General features: G+C 37.8%; 1 protein-coding gene across 1 annotated transcript in view; it reads right to left on the bottom strand.

Annotated features, from left to right (window-relative positions):
- odad2 (outer dynein arm docking complex subunit 2) overlaps positions 1-12,393 on the bottom strand; it is a gene marked incomplete at its 5' end in the record, with an annotated part of 60,725 nt that extends 48,332 nt beyond the window's left edge. The window contains 6 exons of the mRNA XM_081392733.1: positions 6,172-6,288; positions 7,552-7,691; positions 10,088-10,194; positions 10,454-10,583; positions 11,773-11,930; positions 12,176-12,393. Of these exons, the coding sequence (XP_081248859.1) occupies positions 6,172-6,288; positions 7,552-7,691; positions 10,088-10,194; positions 10,454-10,583; positions 11,773-11,930; positions 12,176-12,393 (870 nt within the window). The remainder of the gene's footprint in view (positions 1-6,171; positions 6,289-7,551; positions 7,692-10,087; positions 10,195-10,453; positions 10,584-11,772; positions 11,931-12,175) is intronic.
- Positions 12,394-13,644: the final 1,251 nt, after the last annotated feature.

The raw sequence follows: 13,644 nt of genomic DNA, 5'->3' as shown, positions 1-13,644 counted from the left end.
ACAATTGACTTCAATACAGGCAACATGAGAGGAATGATGGAATACTCTAAAAAGCACATATAAACAAATGATTATGCTTTACATGATATCATATATAAATGTATACTATTTTAATATAATATTTCACTACCATTCAGAAGGTAGGATTTTAAATGTGTTTGAAAGAAGTATCTTATCAGACCAAGGCTGCATTTATTTGATCAAAAATACAGTAAAAACAGTACTATTGTGAAATATTATTACCATTTAAAATAACTGTTTTCTATTTTAATACATTTTTAAATATAATTTATTCCTGTGATTCAAAGCTGAATTTTCAGCAGCCTTCTGTGTCCCATGGTCCTTTAGAAATCATTAAAATATGCTGATTTGGTGCTCAAGAAACATATGATCAATTCAATCCACCCAGTCTGACAAAGCAGCAGAGTACAATATCTTTTCCCTTATGAGCGTCACCTTCTGCTCAGCCCTGGCTGTGCATGTTTGATTAAAAGTGTCTGATCTAATTAAAGTACTGTATGAAAATGCATCGGTTCCTCAAGCAGCTGATATGTTAGGAGATTAGGCCTGTTGGATTTGGCTAAGAGCTGGTGTGTGCTGAGGATTTCTGGGCTGAATAATCACGGTCCGGTGGTTGACTGATGGCTGAAGGACCAGAGCGTGTCTGAGACTTATTACAGAAAACTCAGGCCGCAATCCAGAGCCTATTCTCTGCTGAACTTTTCACGCTACAAGAGTCCCATAGTGCAGCTAAAAGTACAATCTGCTCTCAAATCAACATGCACCCTAACGTAACGGGTTCGTTTCAGGTGGATAAATGTCTATTTGTAGAAGGTGATGAGAGTATTGAGTAAAAAGGAGAACTCTCACATGTAGCCTTGTAGAAATGTGTTTGGAAGACATGAGAAAGAAATGGTTAGACAGACAGAGAAAAGCAAACTGATGAAATCTAGAAAACAAGGAACCAATGTAAAATATGGAGAACAAAGAGGGGTTTGATTTGTGTATAAGCAGACTACTTTTATGGCCCTCTCTTTACGGCCTCTGTCCATCACCCATCAGCTGCTAGCGCTCATGGTTGAGCTCCCGCCTGCTTGCATAATAAAACATGAAAGTCTGGTGGGCATTTTTACACACAAACGCTTGCACGCTGAACCGCCTGCCTGGCATCATCGCTTCAAAGAATAATAAAGTCTTTCTCCTCACTGCCACCAATAATCGAACTCAACCTGCTAGCATATATCCAGCCTTGTTCAAAAACCAAACACTAAAACCGCACTGAGAATATCCACCTCATTCCTTTTCTTCAGTAATACATATTGTTTCAAAGCAGCTTTGCAGAAAATAGTGCCTTAATACCCCCACTGAACAAGCCAAAGGCAACATGGCCAGGAAAAATCATTGTAGAAAAATCACACCAGAAGTGCAACATCTGTTCAGTAGGTTAACAGTAGGCACTTTCAATCAGGTCTTAAATTTGAAGTGGCATTTCCTGTCTCGATAAGAATGGTATTGTCCCAAAAAAATGTTGGCAACAATATTCTTACGCTTTTCAGCAATATCAATTATGACCATCACTATAATGTACCAAATAAACAGCCCAACGTGATTTACACAAGTAGGACGTGTTCCCGTATCAACATCCTTTGTTGTTCCTGAAACAACATTCCCATTAATCAATCACTGCCTTATGCTTTTAGAGTGTTATGGGCTTTGATTGGTCGATATGGATGTTGTTCTAGGACCTACAAAGGATGTTGATCCAGGGACATGTGTAAATGGCATTGTGTCAAATAAACAAGTATAGCATATAGCTCTACTTCAGCTCATTCAGTTTTTTTTAGAGTTTTAGAATGATAGCACACTTAGACCGAACATTTATCAGAGGCGAGAGTTATGGAAGGTGAGCAGAGCTACTGAGCACAGACTCATGGGAACTGTTCTTCAAATGAGGTAGATGAAGAGTTTAACTTGGACATCTCTGCTGAGAGTAAAGTTAAAAGTCTGCAGCAGGCTTATTTTGTGTCTGAAAACTGGCTCTGAATGCACAATAAATAGATGAAAGGAACATTTTATACTTTCTGTCCTCAATGTAACTGACGGGAACACCAGACAGAGGTTTTTACACCGGCAGAGTAGCACTAGACAATAACCATTACTATATGGTACAGCAGTAATCTTTCTGTCTGCCTTCATTTTCCATCTGCAAACTATATCGGCGAGAGATAACATCACCATCATTTAGCAACGAACATAAAGAGAAATCTGTCTCGATGATGGAGTTTCCGTTTATATTGCTCAAGGACAGAATTATGTTGGTTATAAAACCGCCAACGGTCGGCATAAAACATTAGCGTGGATCTGAAGGTTTTGTTTTAAGAAAAGAAAAGTACAAGTTGGAGGAAACCTTTTGTCTGCATCAACAAAAAAGGCATTTACTGTGCTCTGCTACTGATGAAGCTGAAGACAAATCTGGACAATATTGAGCCAGCCAAAAATTGCACACAAAAAAAAAAGGAAAGGAAATGGTAATTTCTTAAAGATGTTGTATATTTAAAAATTAATTTTGATATAATTCTTGTCTTTAAAATCTCATGTAGAAAGGTCTAAATATTTGGTGCTGTAGAACAAAACATTTTTCCAACAAATACACTGTGTCACTGATGAGAAATAGGATATAATTTCTCAAACAATAAACACTTTTTACCACATCTTGAGGCCATTATCGGAAACCCAATTTGTTAATTTATCTTTTACTTTATTCAGAGAGGTCTGACTAACTGGCCTGTTCTCACATTCTTTCACACTGTGGTGATGTGAAAAATAGCACAATGACAGAGGAAAGAACTCCCTCCCTCTCTCTCTCTCTCGCTCAGTCTCTTAATCTGTCTCTCTCTTGGTTATTGTGACAAGCAGACACTTTACGCACTGAGAGAAGTATAGACATTAGCTTGTCCCCTCTTTCCCTTTGCTCTCTTCTTTTCAGCTGTGATTAATCTTAGGCTGAGGAGCGAGCAGGAACACACTGCTGCCAGTTGAAGGACAGCTGTGCTGTTTTTGTGTCTGTTTCTAAGTATTGGCTTTTTCCCCTGAGTCTGTTTAGCAAATATTTGGAATTTAAAATGAATAACTAAATGGGTAATCTACATGGTTAATGTGTGTTCTTTTTTCCCCCCTTCTTTTTAAAGAAAATTACGTGATAAATTATTATTATTTTACATTCATGCCTTTATTAGCAAATGCTGGAGAAACAACAATCAATGAGAAAGGAGATAACGGAACACAAAAGTCTAGTGCTCCATGCATGTGTCGGAGCATTACACACATCTACGGCTTAATATATGCGATTATCTAAATGTACACTGATGTTCAAAAGTTCAAAAGTGGACACAAAAGTTTTTCAAAAGAATCTCTTAAGGCCCATTCTTATCAAGAACGATAACTATAAAGATAAGTATGATAACTACATAAGTGTCCACACCAATGCACAATATCATTCTATTCTAAGCACACGCCACAGTTTTGTTGTCTGTTGTTTTAAATGCTCAAGCTCTTTAAAGCAGGATGGATTCTGATTGGCTGTCAATGTTTTCATCGTTCATCAGCTGGAAAAAAAACGTTCTGAAAGAGATTCCAAACGATATTGTTTCTCTGTGCCGTTATCGTCCTTGGTGTAGACACTACAGGCCTTTGTGCTCACCAATGCTGCATTTATTTGAACAATACAATAAAAACGGTAATACTGGGAAATATTATTAATATATTTGAAAATGTAATGACCTGAGATGGCAAAGGTGAATTTTCACTGCAGTCTTCAGGGTCACATGATCCTTCAGAAATAATTTTAAATATGCTAATCTGGGGCTTAACCCTTAGGGGTCGACAAACACGCCGGTGCATTTTGCTGGATTTTCTTCACATAATAGCACAATAGACTTAAATTACTCCGTCATTTATGGTCAACAAAACATTGTGCTTTTGTAAAATAAAGAAAACAAACAGGGTGTGCTTTCTGACTCTCTGTCTCCGTGAACTTTATTTTCTTGAGCACGTCTATAAACTGAAACAAAACTCAGCGAATACATGTCACACATTTATGAGCAATATATCTTTATAAACATTTAAGTGTGTACTTTTAAATGATCTAATTCAAAAATGAAAACAAATGTTCTCTGTTTAATTTGTATGAAACAACAAGATGTCCAGTTTCTCAAGCGAGAGCTCATTTGCTCTAATGTGACCACACCCACACGCGCAAAAGAGATTCAGAAGCAAATCGTCCACGTGAAGGAACGCGAACCTGTAAACGCCCTCATTACCTCTAAACAAAGAATCAAACTTCATCATTCCTCTGCTTTTCCTCGCGTTTGGAAGACACGCTGTGAGCTTACATTGGATTTACCGATTCTGAATTATATTAGAGTGTTATTGTTGCATAAACTTCACATTGTAGTTGAACTGTTGCTAGACTAAAATGTATGAAATCGACGGAAACATGTTCAAATATGAACTACAGACAGGTAGGCAACCTTTAAATGCTAAATAAATATACATGTATGACAAGAGAATGTTTGTATGCGCTTTAATATAAAACATAGCATGATATAAAAGTAGGCTAGTATGAGAGTTTATTTACACTAACATGATGAATATAATAATATATAAACCGGTGTTTACTATGAAATACTGTGTTCGTGGATATCTGCTCAAACATAGATGTTTATTATAATGTGGTAACAATAAGACATTATTGCTTATTAAGAGGTTTGACCTGTGGCATTATAGGAGACACAGGAGGTTGCCTTCGGTGCAAAATGAAGGGGCTATTATAGTAAATTGCAGTTCATATGAAAGATTGCAATAATGTTTTGGGGGGAGGGGGGTTTGGTCAGTTTTCTGGGGGGCACTATAAAATCTCACCTAGGGCACTAACAGAGCCTGGGCTGGCCCTGCTTATTAATTCCGCATCTCAGATGGTAGATGGGTTTCTGTATCTACCTAAAAGCACTTGAACGGGTGATACGTTTTGTGAGTATTGAAACATTATTATTATCAACATTGGAAACAGTTGTGCTGTTAATATTTTTGTGGAAACATTGAAATATTTTTTTATTAATAGAAAGTTCAAAAGAATAGCATTTATTTGAATTAGAAATAGCCTATTTTGTAACATTATGAATGTCTTCATTGTAACTCATTTCTTTCTGACCCCAAATTTTTCAACAGTAGTGTACTTTGACAATAACTAAATCAAAACAACGCTATTGGTGCACTTGCCATCTTAGCTTGCACCCATCCACATCATATAAGGAGGGCCAATTTATCAACATAACATTCTACTGACTGCTATAGGGGCAATGTACTGTCAATAACATCCTATCAATTTCACTAATATCAGACTTCTCCTTTTCGTGACATCTTTGGCTCTGATGGCTGCATGTATTTAGCATTCTCACATGATGATATCATCTGTCTCTGATGCCTGAACACTCAGGCTCTCCAGACCACCACAACTGAGGTCCAAGCTTATTCAATACTCACAAAACGTATCACCGGTTCAAGTGCTTTTAAGTAGATACAGAAACCCATCTACCATCTGAGATGCGGAATTAATAAGCAGGGCCAGCCCAGGCTCTGTTAGTGCCCTAGGTGAGATTTTATAGTGCCCCCCAGAAAACTGTCCAAACCCCCCTCCCCCCAAAATATTACTGCAATCTTTCATATGAACTGCAATTTACTATAATAGCCCCGTCATTTTGCGCCCAAGGCAACTTCCTGTGTCGCCTATAATGCCACAGGTCGAACCTCTTAATAAGCAATAATGTCTTTTTTAACATCAGGGGATGGATTATATAAGTATGCCACAGTTGTGTTAATGCCAAAGTTGTGAGCTTAACTGTAATTCACATGTTTGGATAGCCCAGAGCATGGTTAGTGTATCTAAAGCCCAGTGGTGTGGAGTAGACACTATAATGAAACTACTGTCACGTGTTCATAAATCGCCATCTGGAGCATTTTAAAGCCAAGTGCAGTGGAAGAGAATAACTAAAAACTATCATAGAAACCCAACAATGGCAATCATTGGTTTTAAACCAACAATTGAGGAAATAAGACACAACTCGTATGTTAAAAGAGATGAAACTCTTGTATTCATGTGGTGTTAAGCAATACCTTTTCATCAGAAGCCTTAGCAAAATGGGGAGACATGTTTTTCAACAGTGTGACAAGGTCTTTGTAGGCTTCACTTATTCTCCTATAGGAGTTTTCATCACCTTCTCCGTTGATTTCCTGGAAAACCAAATCATAATGCAAGTGTAAACAGAGAGATTAACGACATTCCCAGTGGCATATTAGTTTTTCTGGCTGAGATGTACGTTGGGTTACAATACATATCTCAAACATAGAGTCATATTTGAAAAAGACAACTGAAAGAGCAAGAGAAAAGGTTCAACACAATAAACGCCCAACCCACACACAAAGACCATCAGCTTCACACACATGCACAGACATAACTATACTTCGAGCTCTTAATCACGGAGGTTTAGAGGTGAATTGTTCTGATTAAATGTCTAATCTATACAATTAACTTTACTGTCATTTGCAGTAAATTCAACCTGACCTCAAATGTACAATGAACAGGTGAGTGTCAGAAAGCATTGAACAGAACACAGATGAGGACAAGAGTGTCCAAAAAGAATAGACATTTAGAGAGAGAGAGAGAGAGAGAGAGAGAGAGAGAGAGAGAGAGAGAGAGAGAGAGAGAGAGAGAGAGAGAGAGAGAGAGAGAGAGAGAGAGAGAGAGAGAGAGAGAGAGAGAGAGAGAGGTGGAGGAGGGAAAGAAATTAGATTTAAGAAAGAAACACAAAGATAAAAATAGACAGATGTACTTAATTAAGTGGTGCTCTGAATCAGAATGAAAAATATTATGATGTGTAAAATGTTGCTTTTGATTAATTGCACACATATTTAGTTCTGTGAGGCGGCTTTAAAGCACTGAACACAGCTAGAGAAGCAGATCTGGAACAGAATCACATATCTGTCATGTCTTAACTTTTCAGTTTCGCTTACCTCATGTTTTGGAAAAGTGTCTGTATACCATACCTTTCAAACACATTAAGAGCACATTGTGTATGTTCAAATTGTCTACCAAAATTGGCTCCCTTGACAGCTTGACACGTTTCAGATTCATAAAACTCATATTGCATCACTCAGCATTCCGATGAGATGCATTAATTTCCATCTGCTATGTGCTCAGGTCAGGCTTGTTGGGATATGCCCTATTAAGATGATCAAACTAGATCACTTGATTTTTATCAAAAACTTGATTTCTTGATAAAAATACAATCTATAATCAACCGAGGGAATGTCCACATTTCTGAATCTGATTACTAAAGGGAGATGATAGGTTATGTAGCTGAATTTCATCATTTTTGACACCGATGATGTAGCAGAATTGTGTTTTGCTTTGACATACAAGAGAATTGTGTTCCCAGAGCAATCCAAAACTGACGCACCAAATGACTGTTATTACTTTCTTGACAGTTTTCTCACCTCATCGAGGAAAACTCCGCTAGTATTGCAAGTGATGAACAGCGTGGGCTCTGTGTCACAGGTCTCAATTATGAGGGAGCAAATATCTCCATCCATCTGCCTCCAGGGAGGAGAGCGACAACCATTGGAGAACACGTAATCTGAGGAGGCAGGATTTATGCTTTAGAGATTTGTATATTTTGTTATATGTATAATGTGTCAAATGTTGAATTAATGCACTGTTGTCACCTCTCAACAGCAAAAGTTTGCAATAAAACTTCAGTTTTGGAAAGTACATACAGTGCAGGCTCCCACAGGGGCAGATGGACACTCATTCCCTGTAGCCCAGCCAGTGAAGATGACTGATTGTTCTTCAGGACTGAGCTGCTGCAGGCATAACCCCAAGATAAATTACCCTCGCCAAACACCCCTGCCGATACTCCACATGCTCCAAACCGCCCTGCGCATCCTCACGCCCCCCCCCCCTCCTTTATTTGCAAATAAGCTTCCAATTTTACTCGGCATACAGGGACACATTTTTCAAAAGAAGCCACATCCATCACTCAAAATTTGCAGGCCACAATCCTTTTTCCAAAAACAGTTGATTGTTATAGCACAGCAAATCTGCCCGTTCTCCTCAGGGAAAGAGGAAGAATTGATGAATCTCTTTGTAAACTGAAATCTGACATATGTAATGGTTTCCATGTTGTGGAGATTTGAATACAGACATGTTATATTTAAAGGATATCCAGCATTGCCACAAATGGTGGTGGCTTAAAGACTGTGGAGTGTGAGGAATAGAGACAGATTTTTTTTTTTTTTTGAGTTAATCATAAGGTAATAAGCACTGACTGACATGATCAGAACTGCTAAATTTACTTAGTTTCTTGAAGTGAAACTTCCCAGGGAAGAATTAATCTTAAGGTGCCGTCACATTTACTGTTGTTCAATTAATTTAGTTGTTCGGTCAAATCCCATCATTTCAATATAGGAATCAACACAATTGGGAATTTCGTATTAGGGCGGAATATTTCCCCACACATTTCCCATTGGGTTCTATTTGGTCATGCAAATTCACTGCATTGACCAATAGAAAGCTGTTTGGTTAGAAATTGAATTCATAGATTGCTACACTAATGACAATGGACCTTTTTTTTTGGCCACAAAATTTAGCTAATGTGACAGCAACATTAGGCTTATTGAGTCTGGTACATTCAAGAAAATATATCAATGTATTATCATTGTCATGATCATTACCTGAATCCTCTACAGCCTTGAGAAGCACTGTTCGCTGAACTCTAATATGAGTTGGATTTGATTTAATTTATGGCAGACTGTTTGTTTTGCATCAGCAGGGAAGTGGGCCCCACGCACCTGCACAAGGTTCGACTCTGAAAGTGGAACTATGAGCATTATCTTTGGGGCCGGCTTTCACCTCAGTTGTCTCTACAGATCCATCTTTTGAGTTATCTGACACCGACCTCTCTTGATTCAATTTCTTGTTGGCCTGTGGAATCTGTGATGGTTCAGTGGCCACATTTAACTCAGCACCACTCTTTCTGTCGCAGCTCTGCACATCATCAGTAACAGCCACATTAGTGACGTTCATCTCATTTTTGTTAGAGTAGGTCTGTCTAATGTAATCTGTAATTGCCGCAAACAAAAAAATCTTACTGATTTTGAACTAATGAAATAGAAAAGCAATACTGGTTCAGTGTGTCTTTAATTATGAAGTCTTGTTTTCTGATTTAAAAAAAAAAAATGAAATCTTCTAATGGGGTAAAAAAATGTTTTTTACTATAATTCATAAGGAAAACAAGTTTATTTTTCTTACCCCATTGGACTATTTTGTTGTTGTTTTAAACAAACCCACACTGTGTCTACATCGGACATGCCAGTTGTTGCAACAGTTTGAGGCTTGAAAATTCAATTGTTCTTCATGTTAGAAGTACATTTATGTGATCTGATGTGAAGTACATCAGAAGTAGAACGTCGCACCATGCTGCATCCAGTGTAGACAGCATCACCGATTATAATAGGCTCTATTTGCATGTCACGTTACGCTGCTCGCGTCTGGTGTAAACACGGTGTCACTCAATTTTCAGAAAACTATTTTGTCATTTAACTTTTCAAATAAATGTATTTTGATTTAAGAATGTTTACTAGAGATATGTGTACTTGAAAACATGACAAAAATACTTAGAAAAATAAGAAATGTACTTTTTTCAGTGCAGAGGCGTCAGTCAACATTTGTTGCCATGCCTGACAGTCAAGATGTGAGAACTAAGAAATTGTGTCCATTTACCTCAAAATCTAAATTACTGTACAACTTCAGTCCAATTGAACAATATAAAAAAAGAAAAGACGACAAAAATCTCACACAGACACTCTCAGTTACACCGGAAAACTACAATCATTCGCTCCAAACATCGACTCAGTTTGACTCAGAAGATGAAACAGATTGAGGGTGAAAATAAGTGTGGAAGTGAATGAGTGACAGAACGAGATAAAGTGAGCAGAATAGATGGAGAGGGGGAAGAGTGAGGATAATGCAAACCTGATGTGTAGCGCACAGACTTCAGCGCCCGGTTTTCTCCTGTTCCACAGAATCTCTTCAACAGATCTACCTCTGTATTAACAGCTGCTGGGCTTAGCCTGCCCTCTCTGGGCAAAAACACACACACAACACAGAACAAAAATACAGCTCATTAACCAGTAACAGTAATATAGCTATAAATCAAATGCATGCACTGTAATGTAGCTATAAATGCAAGTACTGTGTATGTGCATTATATATATATATATATATATATATATATATATATATATATCAAATAATAATTATATACAGTGTATACAGTTAATAAAGACAAGGAGAACGGCTGATTGCTTTAATTAAAGGCAGTATATAATATATGCATACATGATCATGATCGGTCTGACAGCAATGCTTAGCAGCTTCTCGTCCAGCTGATGCAGGATATTAAATAGTTTGTCTTCCTGTATTGTAGGAGATGTGGGCCCAAAGATCTTCTTCACTGGCTCCCTGTTAGCTGTTGGCCATAAACACACCTTATTCACAACTGCCCATCATACAAAAACACTTTCACTATTCTTTGTTTTTTTTCCATCAGCTCTATGTTTCATTGCAAATTTATAAAAAAGATAAATAAGAATCCGCTAAATGTTACCAAAAACTTTCCAAACGCACCTTTAAATGATAGCCAAAAGCTGCAGAAAGCATGTCTGAAACTAATCTTCAGATGGAAAATTTGCTCTAAAAGAACAGTGTGGTTCAAAAGACTGAGACCACTAATGAAAATGTTGCTATTTCATACATATATACATATTATAGCCTATAATTAATACAGATTTTTTTATTACAAATGAAATTATATTATCAACCTAAAAAAGTCAATTTAAAACTGAATTGAAAAAATAACATGAATTTCAGATTTCCAGATTCAGTATTTGTATTCGTCTTCTTGCTGTAATGACAGTAGCACTTGAGCTGCACAAACTCCAGAAGTTTGAGTAAAACCTGATCATCTCATTATCCAGCATGATCTGAGAACGATCAGAACATCTTGCGCATTAATGGAAGAACATCTGACTGACTGTAAAAAAGGAGTTCACATGATTTGATTGGAGTCCTAGAAATAGTGCAGCATCTTAAATAGTTCTTAAGGCACGTTCACACCAAGAACGATAACCATAAAGATAACCATATTAGCATCAACACCAGCGGACGATATTGCTCTGTTTATCCTAAGCACGTGCTTGTCTGCCTCTTTAAATGCTCGAACTCATTACAGTAGGATGGATTCTGATTGGCTGTCAATGTTTTTATCATTCATCAGCTGGATAAAATCATTCTGAAAGAGATTCCAACGATATCGTTTCTATGTTCCGTTATCATATATCTGTGGTGTGAACTCTGCTATTCTTTAATATTGAGAACGTTATCTTTATAGTTATCGTCCTTGGTGTGAATGGGCCTTTACTCATTTTAGGTTTCAAGAAGAAAAAAATAACTATATTTTCAGGTTTAAATATTTACAGCTATGTGGTCTCAGATTTTGGGATCCTACAGTACATCTTGCATCATAAATTAATATAGGCACTGTGACTGGACTGATTAAGACTTCAAATGTGATACCGGAAGATATTGAAAATAACAGAATACAGCATTTCAAGGAAAATTAGTGCTTAAAGTAATTGCATGTTTTCCATGCAGCTCACCCTCCAAACAGGTCTGGACCTCCTCCATCTTTTTATCTTTGTTTAGAAGCAGAAGGTTAGACAGGTGGTAAAAAGAGTGCACTGTGATGTCAGGTGGACTCAGATGCAGAAGGGGACGTCCTTTATCATCACATTCCTGGGACATAGCTGATTCTCCACTTAAAAAAAAGGGGGTGGGAAATGGTGTCACAGGTGTTTTAAGCATTCACCTGACTTTAAGCAGCTCTGCATTGATTCAGCATATGAATTTATCTGAAAACCTACTATGAACCAAATGAGGTTTTACAGTTATCTAGACAAGAAAATTAAATTAGGTCTAATCTTTCTGATATCTTTAAAGGGAATGTTATGCTAAATCAATTGCACGTCTCTTATCATCTCCGTCTGTTGGTATTAACGTTACCTGATGTCATATAAATCTGACATGAAATCAGATGCTTCTAGAGTTGTTTTCCATTGTAAAGGCTCGCTGAATGTCAGCCTGGCCTCGTGTGGGTGTTTGTCGCCGAACTCCTCCGTGAAGAGCAGGATTTCAGTCAGAATGTCATTATTCAAAGGGCTTTTCTCTAGTTTATCCGCCTCAGAGCTCCACTGAATTGCCCTAGAGAGTGCCACCCCCATGACGGACACTGGATAGCCTAACATTAAAGCAGAGTTAAAGCAAATCATTAAACAGTATTAACACGAGAGGGTTAACGTTAAAGCCATTTCAATGCGTGCAATAAAGCGCGAGGACTGATATGCGGCGTTCCAAACATCAAACGGATTATTTAACTGTAAAGGCTAAACTATTTCTGACCCTCTTGAAAGTGATTCAATATATAACACGGTTTATTACTCACCAAATGTAACTAAACAAGTCTGCTCAAGTTTGTATGACTGTTTTCCTCTACAAATGTTATCTATCTTGCTAACTTTGTGGCTGGTCGGCGCTGCTTTCAGTTACTGAGTAACCATAGAAACGAACTACGCGCTGGCTCCGGTTGTTAATAAACAGTCGAACAACGTAGAGCGGAGAGGGTCAAAAAAAGTTAGCGTAAGAAGCGGTCTTTTCTTTTCCTTTTCCTTTTCTTTGTCTATGTGTGTACAGGAAACACTGTATTGGTATGAATGATCAACATTACATTACGCTGTCTTTGTTATGCAAACAAAAGTGAGGTCCAAAGCGAACCTACCTGACCGAATTAAAGGCTTTCGCATTATGTCAACTGTTTGTTTTCTCTCTGGGGTTGCGTGCCCACAGAACCACACTTTTGAGAGGCTCTTTATAAACTTCCGTGCTGTGCTGTATGGTTTGGCAGAAAATTACACACAGGCATTTGGGCCACAGAAAATACTTAATTTCCCAACTGATCCTGCCTGCACAGCCTCTCAAAATAAGTAAATTCAGCTCAACATTATTCACGCTGGGTTTAACTGATAGGTCTCACTCATAAGCTTTCAAGTGAACCAAAACCGAACAGGAGCTCCCTCTTTTCAGATCATGCAGATGGAAGGACTAGTGCCAGGTGTATTAGCCTCTCTCTGTCACTGCCAAACCACACCGATGACCTAGAGATTAACGTTACAGAAATTTCCATGCATTTCCGCTTAAATAGTGCTCTTTAGATTTTACTCTATTACTGAATTAATGATTTTACTTCTTGCTGCAGATCAAGAGATCATTACTAAGAATTTCCCCCAGGCATTTAAAATTACATGGAAATTTACAAGCATTTCCACAAGACTTCCACAACACACAAAAAGATAATTGCAGGAGCAGAGACCTTTTTATTAATATAATCATGTCTGTCCAGTGTGCAGGTAGGCCTATTTCAGAGCTTCCACACACATCACTAGTAAACATCACTGAATGGGTTTAATTACAGTACT

The sequence above is a fragment of the Scardinius erythrophthalmus genome, assembly GCF_964197995.2.
Source record: "Scardinius erythrophthalmus genome assembly, chromosome: 18".
Lineage (NCBI taxonomy): Eukaryota > Metazoa > Chordata > Actinopteri > Cypriniformes > Leuciscidae > Scardinius > Scardinius erythrophthalmus.
The sequence above is the reverse complement of the archived record's forward strand: the minus strand, read 5'-3'. Positions and strand labels throughout refer to the sequence as shown.